The sequence below is a fragment of the Lingula anatina genome, chromosome 1 (genome assembly GCF_051362555.1).
Source record: "Lingula anatina isolate TDL-2025a chromosome 1, LinAna3.0, whole genome shotgun sequence".
Taxonomy (NCBI): domain Eukaryota; kingdom Metazoa; phylum Brachiopoda; class Lingulata; order Lingulida; family Lingulidae; genus Lingula; species Lingula anatina.
Genome location: NC_141767.1, coordinates 29127007 through 29146420, shown reverse-complemented (window position 1 = coordinate 29146420; position 19414 = coordinate 29127007). Strand labels below are relative to the sequence as shown.

The 19414-nt window shown below is 36.2% G+C and overlaps 1 protein-coding gene across 1 annotated transcript; it reads right to left on the bottom strand.

The window, feature by feature from the left end:
* Window positions 1-1519: 1519 nt before the first annotated feature.
* LOC106164234 (uncharacterized) lies at window positions 1520-19375 on the bottom strand. Its single transcript, XM_013542081.2, has 18 exons — window positions 19351-19375; window positions 19126-19179; window positions 18834-18897; window positions 13581-13839; window positions 13176-13337; window positions 12618-12705; window positions 12246-12363; window positions 11799-11925; window positions 10633-10779; window positions 9905-10105; window positions 9539-9664; window positions 9018-9185; window positions 8585-8746; window positions 8086-8294; window positions 7305-7431; window positions 6558-6707; window positions 3434-3622; window positions 1520-3007 (listed from the first exon to the last, which is right to left on the bottom strand). The coding sequence occupies exons 4-18, from the start codon at window positions 13768-13770 to the stop codon at window positions 2610-2612; spliced, it is 2562 nt and encodes an 853-aa protein (XP_013397535.2). The 5' UTR covers window positions 13771-13839; window positions 18834-18897; window positions 19126-19179; window positions 19351-19375; the 3' UTR covers window positions 1520-2609.
* Between the last annotated feature and the right edge of the window lie 39 nt (window positions 19376-19414).

Genomic DNA, 19414 nt, shown 5'->3' with positions numbered 1-19414 from the left:
GGTCAGAAACCATCATTATCTCCACTAATGCCCTGCATCGGTGATTGTAAATGTTTAAAAATTTTTTTTTCAAAATTATTGTCTTTTTGTCACTATTAAAAATATTTAAGGCACACCCATTTTAACTTGCTTAATTCATATCTCAAAAAGGTAAAAGCAGTGGTTCTTATTCAAGGAAATGTTTTACACTGTATGTGTGTAATGCATGACATGCTTCATGCACACCAATCAAACCAAAAAGATGTGAAAAAAACAACAACATATGACCTATTTGAAGATATTGCATTGAAACAAAGTGATTTCTTGCATGCAAATTTTAAGGGATAATAACTATTTGTTTTGGCCAAAAAATGAATTGTCTCGGAATGGTTAATGAATTTCTACATTCAAAGTTAATCTGTTTTTTTTTTTTTTTTTTTCCTACAAAGTTTGGTTTTTATGTTATAATCTCTTAAGAGATGATTACAGAGTATAGCCATCTATGGAGGTCACGTGATCTGATGACAAGTTCAGATATCAGAATATATATAATAACTATAACAGCTGTTATTGTGTTAAAATGGAATATATTATGTTCCTATGAGTTGTTTACAATGTTTTTATTGTGAAATATACAGTAGATCTCATAGTTGATACAAAGGCTTATTAGCCCTTTAACCTGAGCATATAATGTGAAAGAATCATGATGGCATATTTTCCCAATAGAAATAATTTATTCATTAAAATAACTGTATATGTCTGATACATGACATGCTTAATGCAGACTAATCAAACCAAACAGATATGAAAAAGCAATATAACCTATTTGAAGGTATTTTATTAAAACAAAGTGATTTCTTTCATGCAAATTTAAGCTGAGCATATAATCTGAAAGAACGCCCATGTGCATAACGTAATAAAGCAAATGCATCTCTCAAAGGATCCTATAGGTAAAATTTGTAAAAATTGATTCAATTACTTCTTTCACTAAGATCGAATAACATTTAAGAGCAAAAAGACGCACTGGTATAAAGATTCTCACAAACATTTTATCAATCTATCCGGCGTTAACCACAGAAACACAGCTACAAAATACATACATCTACATGTATATAACTGCTTTGCCCAATTGCACTTAATTAAAAACAACAATATCAGACAATTTTAACTAGTGAAACAAGCAACTCTGAGCACAAATATCCCAGCACTTCAGTCCGGGTGACATAACAAACATTCAAATATTTATCTCAACATGGTATCCAGGTTTCCTGATAAAAATTTTCTACTTTTAAACATATTCCAAAGGATTTTTAGTCCAAGGGTCCGCTTAAATGCAGTGTTATTACTTGAATGTGCAGAGAGGCACTTTTAACTGTTATTTTGCAAAGTGTGCGTTAGTATATCAGAGCAAATTCTTGATAGCAGTATATGCAGCACATGTTCAATTCCCGATGTCGCTATGGACAAGCTGGAATTTTTATGGCATTGAAGCCAAACAGTTTGTCACTCAGCTAAAGATACAAGAAAACAAGATGCAATCTCAACATTAATTGCCATCTATATAGAGAAGTGGCAGAAAACAGGTATGAAGCTTTTTATTCAAGTATATAGAACTCTCTACCAGACTACAGATTGATTTTTCAATTGATATTCACAGATATGAATACAGAATCTGTAGCAAATTTAAATAATTAAATAAAATAAATAGACACAAAATACAGGGGCAGATCCAGAAAAATTTTCTGAGAGTCTTCCAAAATATCTTTGTAGATCCATTCTCTATTTTTCCGACAAAAAAATTAGATACCCATCAATGTAATCTGACCGTCTTCTGGAAGACCCAGAAGATGGCCTCAATCCACCCCTAAAATACATAGACACTAAGGCCCCCTTTACACTGGACGGCATCCTTTCTGCGTCCAGCAGTACCGCCCCATTTGAAAGTTAAAAAATTATAATACTTTACGTGCCGACAACTGGCCGATCATTGAGCATTCATTGTGATACAAAATCAATGCTCGTGCCTCCTTATTAAGACCACAGTGATGCCAAATTTCATGGTTGCAGAAAGAACGCAGAAAGGACGCCGTCCAGTGTAAAGGGGGTATAAGTTACACTTGGAAATTATGAGTAAACATATGTAAACTTCTTATTTTCAGCTACATACATCTTAAATTTAAGACAACACACATCACATATGTATAGTATTATGCAAGTATAAATATAAATGCCATGCTACATTTGGGTAAAAAAAAATATCTTTAAAAGGTTTTAGTATAAATAGCCTTAAATAAAGTTGTGTTCAATAAAAAATAAAGGTGAAAAAACAGAAGGAACAGGAATGAGGAGATCTGCTCCATGTACAAGTATGTTGCGCTGTTCACATTCTGGTATACTTTATCTAATCATTATGACATACAATGTACATCCAATTGTCTGATCTCAGTAGAATATGTAGCAGTACGTAATTTCAAGTAAAAAAAATCATGCCCTTTTAACCTAAAGTAAAAATGTAGCTAATCAAGTGATATGCATTCTTCATGTGGTAAAAATATTGCAAATGTCAGGAAACCCTGATATACTCATAATACAACTGGCTCAATCTGAGTCAATTCACAGCTGCTTTGTGATTAAAGTATTGCACAAGTCCTTGACTTATTCTTCTTATTTTTCTTTACATCCTCACAAGTTTCCTCAGCATTTCCACTTGACTGAGATACTTCATCAGTGGAATTAATCTCTCCACTTTCATTATCCACCCCAGGTGTATTTGAATGTAGGTCAGTTTTATCATCGCCACATAACTCCTCCTCTTGGGCCTTCTCCTGTTCATTCTTTGCATGTGGAACCCCCTTGATGTACCGCATTTTGTCTTTCTGCCAGTCTCCTATGTCTTTTCCAGCAGATTTCAGCTCCTCTTCTTCAGCTAGCAGACGCTTGGCTTCCCCTATCAGTGTCCTAATGCTTTCATCTGTGAATGGGTGGTCAATGATAACTGTGCATGAGAAGTCCAGCTTTACTCTATGCACTGCAATAAAAAAGACAATTTGTAAATGGCATTGATTAAAATTTGCCAACTGGATGAGGTAATAGACCTTCTAAAAGCTTCATTTTTGAAAGGATTCTGTGTGTATCCTGTTAAAAGCACAGTCCTATTATATGTCTGCATCAATGCTTTTTTGTACATGTATGTATGGTTTATATCTTTGAAATAAAATTGCACACATATACAAACTCTTAAAATTCCAAACAGCAAAGAATTTCATACATTGAATAAATATATCTCATATAATCATGTAAACAAATGTAGATGTGCAGACAAACTATTGAGCACAATACATATACTACGATATATCCTAGATTTATCTTTGTCATTGTTTGATGAAAAGATTGGATCCTCCCAGCACCTGCTTTCCAGGCCCTGGTATGATAATATATGATACTGAACACTTACATCTAGGAGGGATGACCACCAGGGGGTGAAACCCTCCAGGAGGATTAAACATCACCCTGGTCAGTGCTATGTCCCTGTTAATGGTCAAGTAGCAAATGACCAGCTCGTCCTTGTTGTTGTCCTGTAGTTCCTTATCTGGAAACATTATCCCCCAGCCAACCTTGTCCCCTTTCTTTATGGCACTGGATGCTGGAATGGAAGCAGACAGTATGAATATTAGAACTATTACACCATGTGAGAAAAATAATCTGTAATGGAAGGGATAATTTGGGTATGCAAGAGTCCTTGTGGAGTAAGATCATTTTATGTAGAATGATGGTTTCACTTGGAATGGGCCCTAAATCTACTTTCAGAAAATCTTACTATCATGCATAGATCTTAAACTCGATCCCATTCATTGAAGGCAGATGAATAATGGTGTAGGTCAGTTCTGCTGTTTCACTTAGAACCATAGTGTAAGTGTATAGACATGTACCGTATAGCTAAAAAAAAACACGACTATTGGTACGCGTATGATCGATAACTGATTTAATTCTCGTAAGATTACCATCCGCCCCCTTCCTTATGAATAGGTATTACTTTATTAATACAATGCAACCGTCGTGTAGCCGCATGTTAGAAGACAATGTTTGATTACGCACAGCAGTAGGAGGCCGCTACCCCTTCCCAGCAAGGAGTCAACACAGCAGCGCGTAACCCGGGGTTAATTAGGGGTTATAAGCTGTCCACTTATGATCGGTATTGTTCGTCTTGATTGCAGCACACTTCCTACTCACTATTGGTTCGACCGCCTCTTCTTTAAATGCTCTCTCAAACCTTTCCTCAGTCAGCCGAGAATGGAAACACGTTTATCTGCTGATAAACTACGTCGTTGATGTATTATTCGGCATCATTCTACAGTGGGTCATAAGGCTCTATCTATCATTTTTTTCGTCTCGCATTTTACCAGATTAAGCTGACGCTCGAAAACTAAATTTAATGAATAATTTTCTCACGTGCACCGTATCCAGCTAATTTTACGACAATAACTACCACGGCACCTCCGCCATTTGCAATTGTAGACGAAACACGTGTTTCCAACTGATAGGCCAATACAACTATACCAGACCCATTGTACGAGAAAAGACCGTTTATATTTAATGAATTAAAAAACATTTGAGGATTGCGATTTTCTATTGATATACTATCGATGGTATCCCTGTATTAAATCATCCACTGCTACCCCCTCTTTTGTAGTGTAGCATGACTCGTATCACAAGATGGCCTTAGAAATGAAGTAAGACAGGCCTACACTCTGATAGTTTTTAGTCTATTATTAACCCTAATGTCGTTGCTTGTCATTCATTCTAGAACTCTCTGAGCCATCGCAAAATTATTTGCCAGGACATTTAAAGGCTACTTCTTAACGGATTTTTTTTTATTTGCACTGAGTCCAAAATGTTCGAGGACGTCTCTGTCGTTATCGCCGTTTCTCGGACGCAGTCCCAGACAAAGGATCGGAAAGTTTCTAAATAAAAGAACTTATAAATGCTGCCACTAGCCATCCTTATTGTTCCTAAGTAAAGAGAGGCGATAATGATCTTTTCTTTCTTCTAGCTTAGTCTGTCGACTAAAATGAACAAGGTTAGGCCTACAATGCAACCACCTATTATTACGACCATTAATGAGGTTCTTTGCTACACTCCCTTTCTTCATGATCGCGAAACCAGTGGGGTGCTGTGTTTTAAATATATAAAAAAGGGTCTCGCGAGGTGAAGCTATAATAATGAAATAAAAAAAAATCCAATGAATAGGCCTATCTAATAAACCATGAAGCACGTAGTCTAGGCCTCTTCTTTGACCGACATCACATTTTTACATTCTTTGTTTTAATAAGAGGACGAACGTGGTCTAATTTGTCTTTTGGTGGTGTGTGATTTTGCTCGAAGTAGCGGAGTCAAGTAAATCGGTGATTTACTGTTGGTAAGAGTAGCGATCATCGCTCCTGCGTCCTCAAAGATATTTGGAAGGCCGCTCTTTTGTTGTTTATATCAAAGGAAAACTATTTGATACCCATCGTATCAATCATTATACCATGATAAGAGATTAGCATACTAATTTATGTCCCCAGTAATAATAACTTTAACAATAACAACAAACCTCCCTACTGTGCTTTCTGTTGCAAAAACAATTAGCCACGACTGCTTTATATATTAATAGATATTTATAATAATCACAATTTCAAAATCTTCAAAAGTACCGACAGTGACACGAACTCCCGTCGGGTAGGTTGCAGACGACTCAACGATGTTAACCGTTGTTCCACCAATTCTATTGTTCACGCATACAGATATCGACAGCTCTGTATTGCCGCGCATGCCGAAGCTTTGCGGAAATTACCGAAGGCTAGGAAAATTCTTCAAAATATACTTTTATTACATTTAATCAAATCCAGACTATCTCCCACTGCCCTGAGGTATGGCTAAAGGCTTTCAGTTGTCATCAGACTTTGTAATTTGGGAGAAAAAAGTGAAACAGTAATTTCTGTTGATGAATAATAGGTAATAGTGCTGCAAGGTGTTGTTTTTTATCCCTGATGTACGAGTAGCTTTTTCTACAGTTTCTATAATTCTCTTAACGTGTGAAAATATGCAGGTTTTCTGATATAATAAGACTTTGATAAAATCAAAACCAATAATACTTTTAAAGTCGAGAGTCGGGATAAATATCGGCAAGGTGGAGATATGTCCCGCCGGCGCTTCCGCAACAGCAAGACTGAAGGACGCAAGTTACAAAGCAAAACATGTTTAGTCAAGTTAAAGACTTAATTACCGGTTTAACTTCAGCGGCAGCGCCTACTGCTGTGAGCAACATGCGCTGTCCATCGTAATCCCCCTATCATTAACACTGTCGGGGACGTGCGCATTAGCGCGTCTGATGTAGACAGCGTGTGCTATTAAAGTGACCGGGGACTTATTAGCTATAGTGTATGTTAAAATACTAAAGTGATAATTCAGTGTATCTGTACGTCAGATATTTTAATGTTTTATATTGATCTGTACCAGTATGTTAGTGTGTGTGTTGTGCAAGTGTGCTAGACAGGACAGGGTGTTAGATACTGTACGTGTGCTAGCAGTGATCATACCTGCCCCAGTTGCCCAGAACCTGATGAAGTCCTGTCTGAAGTTGGACTCCGGTGGTGGCAGAAGAGGACTGGCTGTGGTCAGAGCTATCATGGGTGGGGGCACCTCATCACTGAAGTCCTCTATTATTTGGACCTCAAAATGATTGTAAGCTGGATAAGATAAAAGATTGTTTATTTTATTATATAAATTAAATTTACAATGTATCTTGTTGAAAAAACTTGATACTTGATAGTCTGGTAGCGAGCCAACACTGCGATATGATGTGTTATGATTATTTCAAATTTGTCTCATGGTTTGTGTGTAAAATAGGCATTTATTGTCAATTATCTCTTTTGCTTTTTTATTCATTTTTTGTTCCAAAAATTTAAACTCATTTTTGAAAAGTTGTAATTAGTTGTGACATCACACTTGGTTCTGGAGAGGACTTATTACATTCCAATCATATTAAAAGCAGAAAAAAAACACCATTTTTTAACATTTAGATTCTGGTGAAAGATTTGTTTCAATGTTGCATATTATCTAAAGTGAAAATGAGATTCCCTGACAAATCCATCCATAAATGTGGATCCAATATGTTAGCATATTATACACTGCAAGGTTACCAACAGAAAAATTCACAAAATATCCATGCTTTGCAGTAAACAAGCTAGTAAACATCATCATCATCATAATAATAATAATAATATACAGAAATAGCAGAATTGTGACAATGTTATGCCAATATAAGACCTGATTGTGTAACATACTTCTACTGAGTCCATATGGTGCTTGTAGGGACAGGATATCATTTGTGTCAGTAGTGACCTCTATTACATTTTCTTCTGAGTCAACAATTCGAGCACCTACAGGGATGATCCAGCTGTCTATCTTGGTCTATAAGAAAAGGCAATAAAGAATCTTGACATGGAATGTGTATAGCACACTCTGCTTTTGCAAATCTTCAACTTGATAAGCAGTATTCATTTCTACTGGAAGTTGTGGAGGTCTAACAAGCAAGTAAATCTATCAAATGTTTTCATTTTTTAAAATAAAAAGAAAAATGCTAGAAGGCCTTATATACAAAATATGTTATAAACATAAAAATGTTTTAAGATTAAACTTTTCATTTTCTGCACTAAAAATACTGTACAAGTGCCTTACAGAGCTTTCAGTAACTGCAGGGACAGTTATATTTTAGTGCAGAGAATGAAGAGTTTAATCTTTTAACAAGATCAACAGACTACACACATGAATATCCATCAGAAAAAAATTATTTACTTAAGATATGAGGGTTAGACAAAAAGCAAAGAGTAATTCTCCATTATCCCTTCTTCCACCATAAAAAAAAAAATTAACATGAAACAAAGTTTCAAAGCTCAACAGACATGTATATTTAATGGTTCTGTATCTCTACAGTATTAAAAAGCATCTGAATTAGATGGCATAGTATGTTTAATGCAACAAAAACTTATGTACTGAACAGAATGAAAAGTGATCTTTCCCAATAAAACAACTCCCAGAGTCGTCTTAATTGTCCCTCAACCTTACCACAGGAAATAGCCCTACATTGGTCTGGTTCTGCCAGAAGATATTAAGATCCACTTCATGCTTGTTCCCAAACACTGCCACAGTTGGATACAACTGATTTAGGTCTTTGCTGAACAGGTATCTTGTCCCTACTGGTCTGTAATTCTTGATGAACAGAACCACACATGCCTTTTCACTAAAGGAAGTTATCTGTATGCCAACTGTATCCCCTACAATACATCAGGTTAATATACAGGGTGTGAGAAAACGCCATGTAATTTGGATGAAAATAAACATTTTGCAACCCAATTTACAATGTGTCTTAAACAAGATTCATGACCCCCGATACATATTTGTGTTTCACTTGACATACAGAATACAGTGTGTATATGAACTCCCAGAAAATTCCCCATTTTGTTTAATACTGCTTTCATGCACAATTCTTCTGTGCATAAAGTATATGTTTGTCCTTTGACAAAATAACAACTGGTGGTAAAAATATCGTATATTTAAAGCATACCTGTTTGAAATCTCTCTCCTATGGAATTTCCATGGGCAGATCCCTCTGAGAGGAGACAGCCATATTTGGATTGCCAACCAACAGATCCTGGTAGCTTTCCAGGCATCTTATTTAATGGGAAGTCAGCTCCTGCTACTCCCAGACATACCACTGAGTCTGCATCTACAAAGTCAGTTGATGAGTCAATGCATATTATGTACATGTTTATGATCCATCACACAGGATATTTACATGCAACTAAATTTAATCCTAAATATACTGTATATTACAAGTAATCATGCAGTTGTTAAGCATACATAACAGCAACAGTATTATAACCCTCAGGTTTATAAAGGCTGTGTTAATATTGTAAAAGATAACATTTAAAATCAAATCTAACCGTTCTTTTTAATCAAGCACATGTGTGGAGAAGAAACATGTGGAGTAAACATACCAAGTTTATTAACAGTAATGGAATAATAATTGTACTGTCTATTGAGAGATTGTTGTAGCTGAATGACGCCCATGCCCTTGGGTTCCTTCGGGTATTTCAGAAGGGTGACATAGTCTGTAACAGTGACTTGCAGATCTTCTGATATTCTTAACCATTTCATTGGAATGCCTAAAATATAAATACAAAAATCACCACCTGTTTAGGTGAAAACATATTTTTGTTCACTGCTTCAAATCTTTCAGTTAAAATGAAGTCTGCAGAGACTTTTGATTTTCATAACAAGACTTGTTATTGATGTAAATCAAACATGAAAGAGTGCGACAAAACAACCAATAACTAAAAGAAAAGTAATAAGAAAACAACAATCAGAAATATGGTTCTAAATAAGATGACAAACCAACCAGTAAGTTTAATTGTAAGAAACAGTCATCAACCAAAACAATGATATCATTGCAATGTGTGAACTTTTCATATCTTCTTTCTATATGCTACTATAATGTTTGTGCAATAAAAACTCTCACTTGTCAGATCAAATGATTTTTTTAGTTCTTCCATAGCTCCCTGCAACCTTTCTGCATACAACTGGTCCAGATTCTCGACTCCCTTGGGACGGGGGTTGAATGTCATGTCTATCTTGACTTTGGATGCTGTTAAAAAAATTAAAATAAAAAATTAACAAAGAAAACAGAAGATACAATATTATATGTTATTTCAAAGCAACATACTTTCAATCAATGCAAATGGTAATACAGTAATCAAAAATTAACCAAACCTCTGAATTTATCAAAATTGTACCAATCTTCACATAAATAATTACTTATTAATAGATCACATAAATGTACTTTTTAACAAGTGCACAAGTGTCACCAAAGTATGTATTCATGTACCATATGGCTTGAGTGTGACTAGCGGGAAGAAACCTCCAGGGGGCTGCAGCATGATTTTGCAGTATATGACAGTGGTGTCCAGAGTGACATAACACAAGACAGGTTGCAGGGCAGTTTCATCAAAGGTTACATTTTTCTCTTGGCTCTCAGGGCCATAGTGAACTCCCCAACCTATACGCTGACCTACTTCCAGCTTCAGATCTGAAAGCAATCCAAAAGAAAAAAGATGTAGAACCAGTTGATCCACATGCAGTATAACTACTGTACTATGTACCTTCAATGTGAATTTACCAAGTAGGGGGTAAAATAAATAACCTTGTAAAGTTGGTTTAAACATTTTATGAAAGTTTATGATACCTAGACCAGCAAAGTAAAAACAGAATGTTGCATTTAAGATTAAATATGTAACTACTGTATATAAGTTTCCATTATAAACAAGTAACATGTACATATGTGAAGGAAGTTTGTGCATGCCACGCATGGTTTCAGGCCTGCAATGAAATTAAAGATCTGTTCCAAATCAAATAAACTGTAAATAATGTTCACATCTTGTGAATGTTCAATCAATTTAATTATATTTATTTACCAACATGCAAATATTGTTTTTTTACCAAGGCCTCTGTAAGACAGAAAGCCAATGGGATAACATTCAGAGACGACTAACATTCAAAACAAACTGCCTGAAAGATAAACATAAAAAGATTAATATTATTTATTCTATCCTTCACCTGTAGTTTCATTTGACCATTTGAGGTAGTCCACCATGAGTCCGCAGGTTGGATACAGCATTAAGCTGCTGCAGGTGACCAGAGCTATGGTGGGTCCATGGCCCTTCTCATTTACCTCCCTCACCACCACATCAAAGTGCTGAATGTCTAAAATAATGAAACAACTTAATACAGTGCACAGAAATACTTTAATGAAATCATGATTAGTCTTATTAATAATGACTGACTGACTGGCTGAGACTGACCAAATCTATATATTAAATTGCTTAATATTTATAACATACTGTATAATCATACATGCAAGAAGATTACAATACCATGCAGATGTTTATGTGATCTAAATATTAAATTGCTTAATATTAATAACATACATGCAAGAAGATTTCAATACCATGCAGATGTTTACATGATCTATGGTGATTCATGCAATTTTTATTTGATCAACACTGGCCAATCCTTCTAATTAAGGCCTCTTATTCATAAACTGACTCATAGTTTTCATATGTTAATTTGAATCTAACAGAAATGTTTAATGCGTAGTTAAGAGAGATTTTTTAATAAATGAGTCACTTAATTCAGATACTACAGCTTCCAAGAGCACAATCCTGCACTGTTTTAAGTTGAAATGCTAAGTACCATACTCATACATGTGTACTGCCAAAATATGACTTTAATTATGTTGCATAATAGGCATGCCTCAGATAAGTATTCTTATTTCCCTATAAAATATAACTGTTTCATATCATTTTCAAAAAGGACACTGAATAATCATTTTAAATTCAGAACACACATAGGAATAATTCTGTTGACAATTTATTTCAGTGTGGAAGTGGTCAGATGTTTATCATTTGGCAAGTGTAGCATTTAAATCATTCTCATGGCACCCTCATTTTTTGATACCACATTATCTCTAGATTTATCTATATTGTTTGAATAAGTGTTGAAGTAAAACTTTGCTGAACAAACTCAGAATGTGCTGCTTTTCAGTATTGTTAATTACCAGACATACCAATTTTGGCATGACACATACCATTACCTACTAGTACATGTACAAGCTTTTCACATTCATAATTGTCAAATAATTTTTAGGATTTAAACTGCTTATTGTGGCATCTAACTGCATGGTTCTTATGCAGTACATAAGAATAAATTAACCATCGGCTCACCTTTTGATAATGCCACAGAACTCTGCATGGAGCAAAATGCATATTTCTCTGTATCTTCATAGTAAAATGTCTCTTTCATTGCATCATATTGAATGTTGGAAGCTTTGATCCAGTGATTCATGTTGCCCTAAAGGAATAACAGTCAAAATGGTTTGCTATTAACAAAAACAAAGAATAGTGTTCATGCAAACAAATTAATGATAATACAGACAAAACAAAAAATTCTTTTTCACAAAAAAAGAGCGAGAGAGAGAGAATAATTGTATGCTATGAGCCAGACCCCTGACTTTCAGCCATCGGCAACAAAAAAGGGAGGAATTCTTATTATAGTAATTGGTATTTAGCTATATGAGCCCACCTTTACATTAAGAGTATATACATATTATAAATTTATAAAGTAGAACATGTATATATATTATTGTATAAAGCTATATGTATTGTTCTCACCATACTAAGTGCTGGGGGTTTGAGGACAGCTGGGGGCCACAACATGCCTATGTCTATGGCCCCATTCTCCAGGGCTATAGTAGGGAAGAACTCACTGTGCTTTGCCTGGTAATGATACCTGGAAATATGGACCATCCATGCATTGTAAATATTGCCAATAAATAGTCAAAATATGAAATATGATTTGTTGTGCTTCAAATTATGTGTAAATTAAGGACTAGGGAACAATGGACACTTTGCGTCCAAGTAAATAACTTTGCTTAAATCATATCACTATTTTTCAAATCAATTTTCAACAAATCAAATGATATTATGGCACTGAGGGCCTTTTATCGACTATCTCTTACGACTGGATTATAACTCACACCCTACCTTGTTCCTATTGGCAACCCATTCTTTATGAATACTACAGTAGATGACTGTTTGTCAAAATGGGTGACAAGAACTCCAAAAACATCACCTGAAATGAGTATTTTAATGCATAGCCTAGTAGTGTTTAAGCCTACAAATGTAATTCAGGAACAATTCTATCTAATGGGCAACTAAAACATGCTTTATTGACATGTTGAGTCCAAATGGCATTTATCTTAGATATTAATACCAGTAAAACAAGGGGATAATAAACATACATAAGTATCCTCAGTTTTCATATACAAGTCCATGTATATAGCTGTATATACCAATATTTAAATTTCTGCTATTATATTATGGTACCTATGGGGTAACATATAATAGCAATTAAGTCAATACTCTTCTGTGTCATGTAAATGTACTGACTGCATGTACATATAATAGTCAATTTCACAAAATTAAAAATTTTAATGAGTTTATGTAAAAATAAATAAAAATAAATAAAATTTAAATAAAAATCAAAATATTTCTCTATCGTCAATACACAACATAACTGTCAATAATATCAAGATGAATTACCCATGCCAAACTTCTCTCCATCTGTATTGCCACTGTAGTTATGTGATGTGTAACACTTGCCAGTGTGGCTCTGGTAGCCCACTGTGTTATTCCAGTGACCTGGGTGGACATCTAGGGGGATGTCAGAGCCGGCTATACCTATTGTTACCACACTTGTTGGACCTGGATAATGAAATTACAAGAAAAAAGGCATGAATGATAGAGGGTTTTCAAGAAAGTGAGTGGTTTGCTATTACTTGTGGAAAAGAGGCATTTAACTTTAATGACAGCACTGAGAATTACATCAAAATGATAGTTTGCATTTGTAAAACCACTATCAAGAACCACAGTTAGAAAAAAACATGAACAGCGATCATTTTTTATTTATTAATTTTATTAAAATAAAAATGTGTTAAAACTTCTTACCCAGTGACCTAATCTGTGCCAGAAAATATGGTTTTTCTGGTGTGAGTGGACGTAGAAACTGTAGAAAACTGACCCTTCTGGAGTATGGTTTCAATCGCACATCCATCACTGTTCCTGGGAATGGCTCCCAGGTGAGGTCAAACTCCAGGTCTCCTCCAAAACGGAACATACTCTGGGTTACTGTGGACATCTTATTTCACAACACATTGCCAGTGATGGAGAAAATACTGCACCCATCTGGTGCCATCTTTCATCTCTCCTAAGCAGAATAACAAGTATTATATGAGAGTATTAATATAGCAATATATATATACATGTACTTTATGCTATTGTTGCCCATTGATGTCAGTCATTTTAATAAAGATACTGAATGTAAAATGGTAACAGTAGATTTTGGAGAATTATAACTATTTTCACCTTTGATTTTTCAGAAAGGTTTAATTACAAAATTAGTGTTGAAGTACTTTTAACTGACACATCCTATAAACATAATGATGAATAATCTTAAAGGGCAGAAACCACTAAATGGACCAATCACCGACTGTTATAGACGAATGTTGTTCAGTAAGAGAAAATTAGTGTTTTTTACTTTTTTTTCTTGGCATTTCTTGTGTGTTGCTAGGGTTAAAGTTAGTATCGACTAGCAGGCTAGGGTGTAAACTACTGCCAGTTTTTTTTTTTCAGGACCAGGCACAGGTGCTGTGCAGTCATGAGACCTCTGGCGGAGGGGGTTACTGACTGTGAGTGGTGCAGTGTTTCTTTTAAACAGAGGGGGGGGACATGTTCAAGTAATGCTGGTAAGAAATTTTGTCTGATGACAGTATTTTTTGTCTTGCATCATTTCTCACAAATATGGCTAACGAGCAGTTTTTCCTCGAATTGAGAGAAAAATTAAACAGCAAATTGCATAACACACAGGAGGGATACTGTTGGCTATGGACTGGGGGCACCAGTTGTTCCAGTGGGGTCTGTTATGGGATGATGAGGGTTACATTCCCTGGGGCAAGACACTCTGTTACTGTTGGAGTGCACAGGGTGGCATTTATGCTAAAGGAAAGAATTCTGAACATACCAAGAGGGACAGAAGTATCCCACCTGTGTGCAGTCACTCTGTGCTGTAACCCTGATCATCTCACAGCAGAGCCTCATGGAATCAACAATAACAGACTACACTGTCGTAATGTGGGCAGGTGCCTCGGACACAAGCAGAGGCCAAATTGTGTACATGATAATTTTTTTTTTTTAACTTACATTTACTAAATTTCTAGTTTCTCAATAATATTTCTTAGTTTTAAATAGAAGAAAGACCAACAAACTTTTGTATTTTTGTATTTTACTACATATTTATTAAAGAGTAGTATCTCAAAATCATACATTTTCTTTTAATTCTTTGAATAATTGTGATCATGAAATATAAGTTTTGGCATAGATATGGATTTTCTATAGTCATTACTTTTCAATGCTTTACATCTGTCATATCTTCTGTAGCAGTTAAGGATTCTACTTCTAGCTCTAAACTTAAATGCAATTGTCTTTTTGTGATTTACTCTCATTTTTATCTGTTTTTCATCTTTCTCCAGATATTTAATGATTGAAGAAGTTGGCACGATACCAGCACGATACCTATTAAGCCGACTGCACTGTGAATCCTTCCTGCAAAGTTCCAAGAAAAGGTGACGTCTTAATTATTAGTTTTCTAACTTTTTGTGTGTTGATATTTAGTTTTGTTGATTCAATTGCCCTTGAGCCCAGTCTGTAATTTAGGCACTTGTCTTAAGATGTGCAAGTCTTCAGAGTTGCTAAAGTCTAGGACTGGGTTCCCATACTTACATGTAGATCGATCCATCTGGATCGGCCTAACTCCCTGGGGGTTCATGCTAAATTGCTAGCAGCTCGAGAGGCTTAATTGTCTGTCACGCCTACCAAATCAGCTAGTGCAGGGTTCTCCCCAGGCCTTTATAGCGTATCGGCAGCGATACGCATTTCTTTTTGCCGATACGCTTCTTTTTTGCCGACATGATTCTTTGAACTCCGATACCCTGGTAGTGTGTGTGTGCCCATTGCCTTTATTCCTGACAGACGCGACGCTAACGACTTGTGTGCGTACTTGAATCTCTTGTGTGCACGTTACGTTGTTTATTTTTATTCTGCCTGGTGCAGTAGTATTAGCATCTCATAGTCTATCCTTCATGTTATTTTGACTGAAGAATAGTAGCAGTCGTGATCATTTATAAATAAATGAATCCATGCGGCAAGAGAAAATATCAGTAAAGATGCGACGCAGGGCTCGAAATTGGCGCCTGTCCGGGGCAGGTAAAAATTCAGTTCGGGCAAGTGAAGTTGCAGGATTGGCTGTACGACGAACAGGTTATGATTATAATGAGAAATTCAGAGCAAAAATCTTTTTTTTAAAAATCATTTTGATGCATTCTAACGTCTTTTTCTCTCTTCCAAGACGGTACTGAAAAGAGTGACCTACTTTTGGCACAAAACACATGCAGTCGCAAGACGAAGTCTGAGCAAACTTACCGCCAAATTATGAAAGTGAACACCCTCCAGGACTTCACAAGACAAAATTTATTCACGTAACAGGCTCACTACTGAATATTTATTTGGTTAAAAATCTACGTGCTCTAGAGATAAAGACCGTTCCAAAAACAGAAACTACACAAGTACTGTGCTGGAAACAACAGCTAGATTGAACTGGATGAACTAGATATATCTAGTTCGTTGTCAAGGCAACATACTGCCTGTCAATCAAATACGTTGTATGCTATCTACTCACTGTAGAACGTGAAGTCTTTGGGGCTGAAGATCTTGTTGAAATATTGTTTATTTGCCAAACTATAACCTGAAATTTTGTATGATGTTTTCTTTAATGACTTTAGCATCATCTATATTATTTACAGTTAAAAATTTAGTGCTGAAATATGATAAATAAACATTGATGTCATATACCAGTGTGACATTGATGTAAGGAAGAAATTAGTAATAACAAATATGAGAATTTAAATAAAAAGGGGACCTTTTTTATACTGATTTTATTTAACTCATATATTGAAATTTAAAAAAAATCAAACACATGATAACCCCTAAAAAGTTGAATTGTTAACATAAATATAAAAAAGTATTATAAAATGTGACAAAAAAATGACATTGTATGCACCTTTAAAGCAAGCATCAAATTCAGAATAGCAGCGCATTGCTATGCACTGAGTAAAGCATTTTTGCATTTTGTCTTTAGTGTGTTTTTTTTTTCCTGGAAACACTTGACTAGAAAATGGTGCTTTTTCTATTTGTTTTTTCAGAGCTTTGGTAAAGTGTTGTGTGTCCCGAAGACTCAACATTGTCACACGCAGAGTGGGTTTGGCTGTCACCATCAGTGGTTAAGGCACCAACTGTGACCTCACCAGAAATTTCCTCAAGGCACATTGCTCGTCACCAATGCTGTCGTCTTCTCGTAGATTGGCTGTGCAGACTCCACTGTGCTCTGGACAAGAGACATCTTCCCCTCTACTTCTGAGCAGGTGAGCAGTACGGCAGAGCTTGTTACCACCAATAATAATGTCCATCTGGCTGGTCACATTCTCTGCTACAGTGTACACAGTCTGAGTGACTGGCTGGTATGGTGTTTTGTTCCCTCCGCTGAACAGGCTATTACTGTATCTCCCATCTCCTTCTACTGCTATGGGCTGTACTCCATACCCTCTGAGATCCTGAATGTGATGTAGGTTTTCGCGGCGCTGTTGCATATCAGCTTTGTTTAGCTCTGTTATCGCTGCACTGACTTCAGTAGCTTGCTTCTGCATGGCTGATGGGCTGGGCGGGGTCACATTGCTTGCCATTAAGATCTGCCTCATTGCTGTGCTAGAGGTCATATTCTGTGACAGGCCTACTCGCAAGCCTGCATTCACCATTGCTGCTCTCTGCTTGCTTTAGTCTTCATTGTACAGTTTCTTCTTCCCTGTCCTATTCTAGCTGACATGTTTCACATTTTAGTCCCATTGACCAAGCCACTCCCCCATTTGCTCTCTGCCTCTCTGTCCCAAACCATTGAGCCAGTGCACTCAGCTATATGCTCTGACAAGACTTTATTGACCAGATTGACAATTTTTTCTTCTGAAACCAACTTGTATTCATCATCTGGGGGTTGGGACTGGCTACTGGACAAACTCTCTGGCTGGGCCCTCCAGGGTCTTAGTATGATCGGTACAGCAGGGTTGCTGCTGAGGGTTGTTGTTGCCCGACAGGGGGTGGAGAGGAGGCTGCCTGGTACAACTCTTGGCTGGGTCTGATGTATCTTCTCACAATGGGCTCTGGAGGCTGGTCAGAACAGGGGTTTTATTCTGTGAAGGGCAGAAACCACTAAATGGACTAATCACCGACTGTTCTAGGCAAATGTAGTTCAGTGAGAGAAAATTGGTGCTTTTTCCAGTAATTCTGTTCTTGCAGTTTTGCAGGCATTTCTTAGTATGGTTGTCAATGGGAAATTATTTGTTGGTTTCTGCCTTTAATTGTGATACATATATCAAATGTCCAAATTTATGACTCTGCGGAGTACCAATTTACTCTTTATTGATTCAGTGTTGTTCCGGTACTGAATGATTAACCTCTAGCAAAAGAAGTGCTACAGGCATCTCATGTTTACTTGTGACTGGACTCTTCTTTTTCAAGTGTATTGCGCTGTGTTGTGCTGTATTGCACAATTTAGGCAGACCCTATTTCTACTGTACATGTACCTTACAGGTTACAGTATACACTACAGCTAGGCCCCTAGCCAGCAATTTCAAATGGGGGGTTTGTTTTCTGAAAAAGTTGACCTTTTACCATAAACCTTCATGTACCTAGATCAAATGTTATCCAGAGTGGACCTTTTCCCAGCAAAAAGTGCGGTTCTTTTGAACCCCCAACTCCCCCCCCCCCACCCCCACCCCCTGCTACGGGCCTGCACTACCAGTAGGCTGCATCATGTACTGTTATTACAGACAACAGTATTTTCCAATATTCAAATTCAGTATTGATTTACAAATTTTGTCACTACATATAATTATGATGCTAAACTGCAGTTGTCTTCTGATTTAATATATACCCGGCTTTTTTCCAGGCTGAAATATATCTGGAGGAAGGCGGAATTCCAGGTGAGACAAGAATGGTTATTCGCAAGGAACCGTAGTTCGTTCCCCTGTACTGTACTCAGTACTTTGTACAGGCGACATACATGTATACTAACCCCAGTACTCCACTAGTCCTTACCTGTAGAAATCATAAGGGACTCCGGTCTTCCATTCCTAGGACTACCATTCCTGTCACACAGGCTCTAAAAGGTGAAAGTTGAAAACTACAGAATCCTCAGGGAAATTGTGGGGGAAATAGTCTTATAGACATTTTCCCCAACTGAAATCCTCGACTCAAGTAGCAATTTTCAGAATATCAGATTGCTGTGCAAATGATAACTGATATAACAGAGTGCCTTTGTTTTAAATGATATATCAACGGAGCATTTGACCATGCAAATGAAAATAATCACTAATAAACAAATGCTCACATCTTCTCGTCTTTCCTGTCCTGTTGGCCGTTTGTCTTCATAGGTCCAACATATCTATTAATATATTCATGCATATATCATATATTTATAATTTAATATACTAACTGGTATGTTTAAGATGCTAAAATAGTAAATAAGCTTTAAAACATAAATACTAATATACTAAAACAATCCTGTTAGTTATCTTTATCTACTTAATAACCCTAAACATATATTACTACGGACCTGTCAAAGTTGCCACAACATGTACCCCAAAGCTATCTACCTTCTTGATAAAAGTTTTGATCTT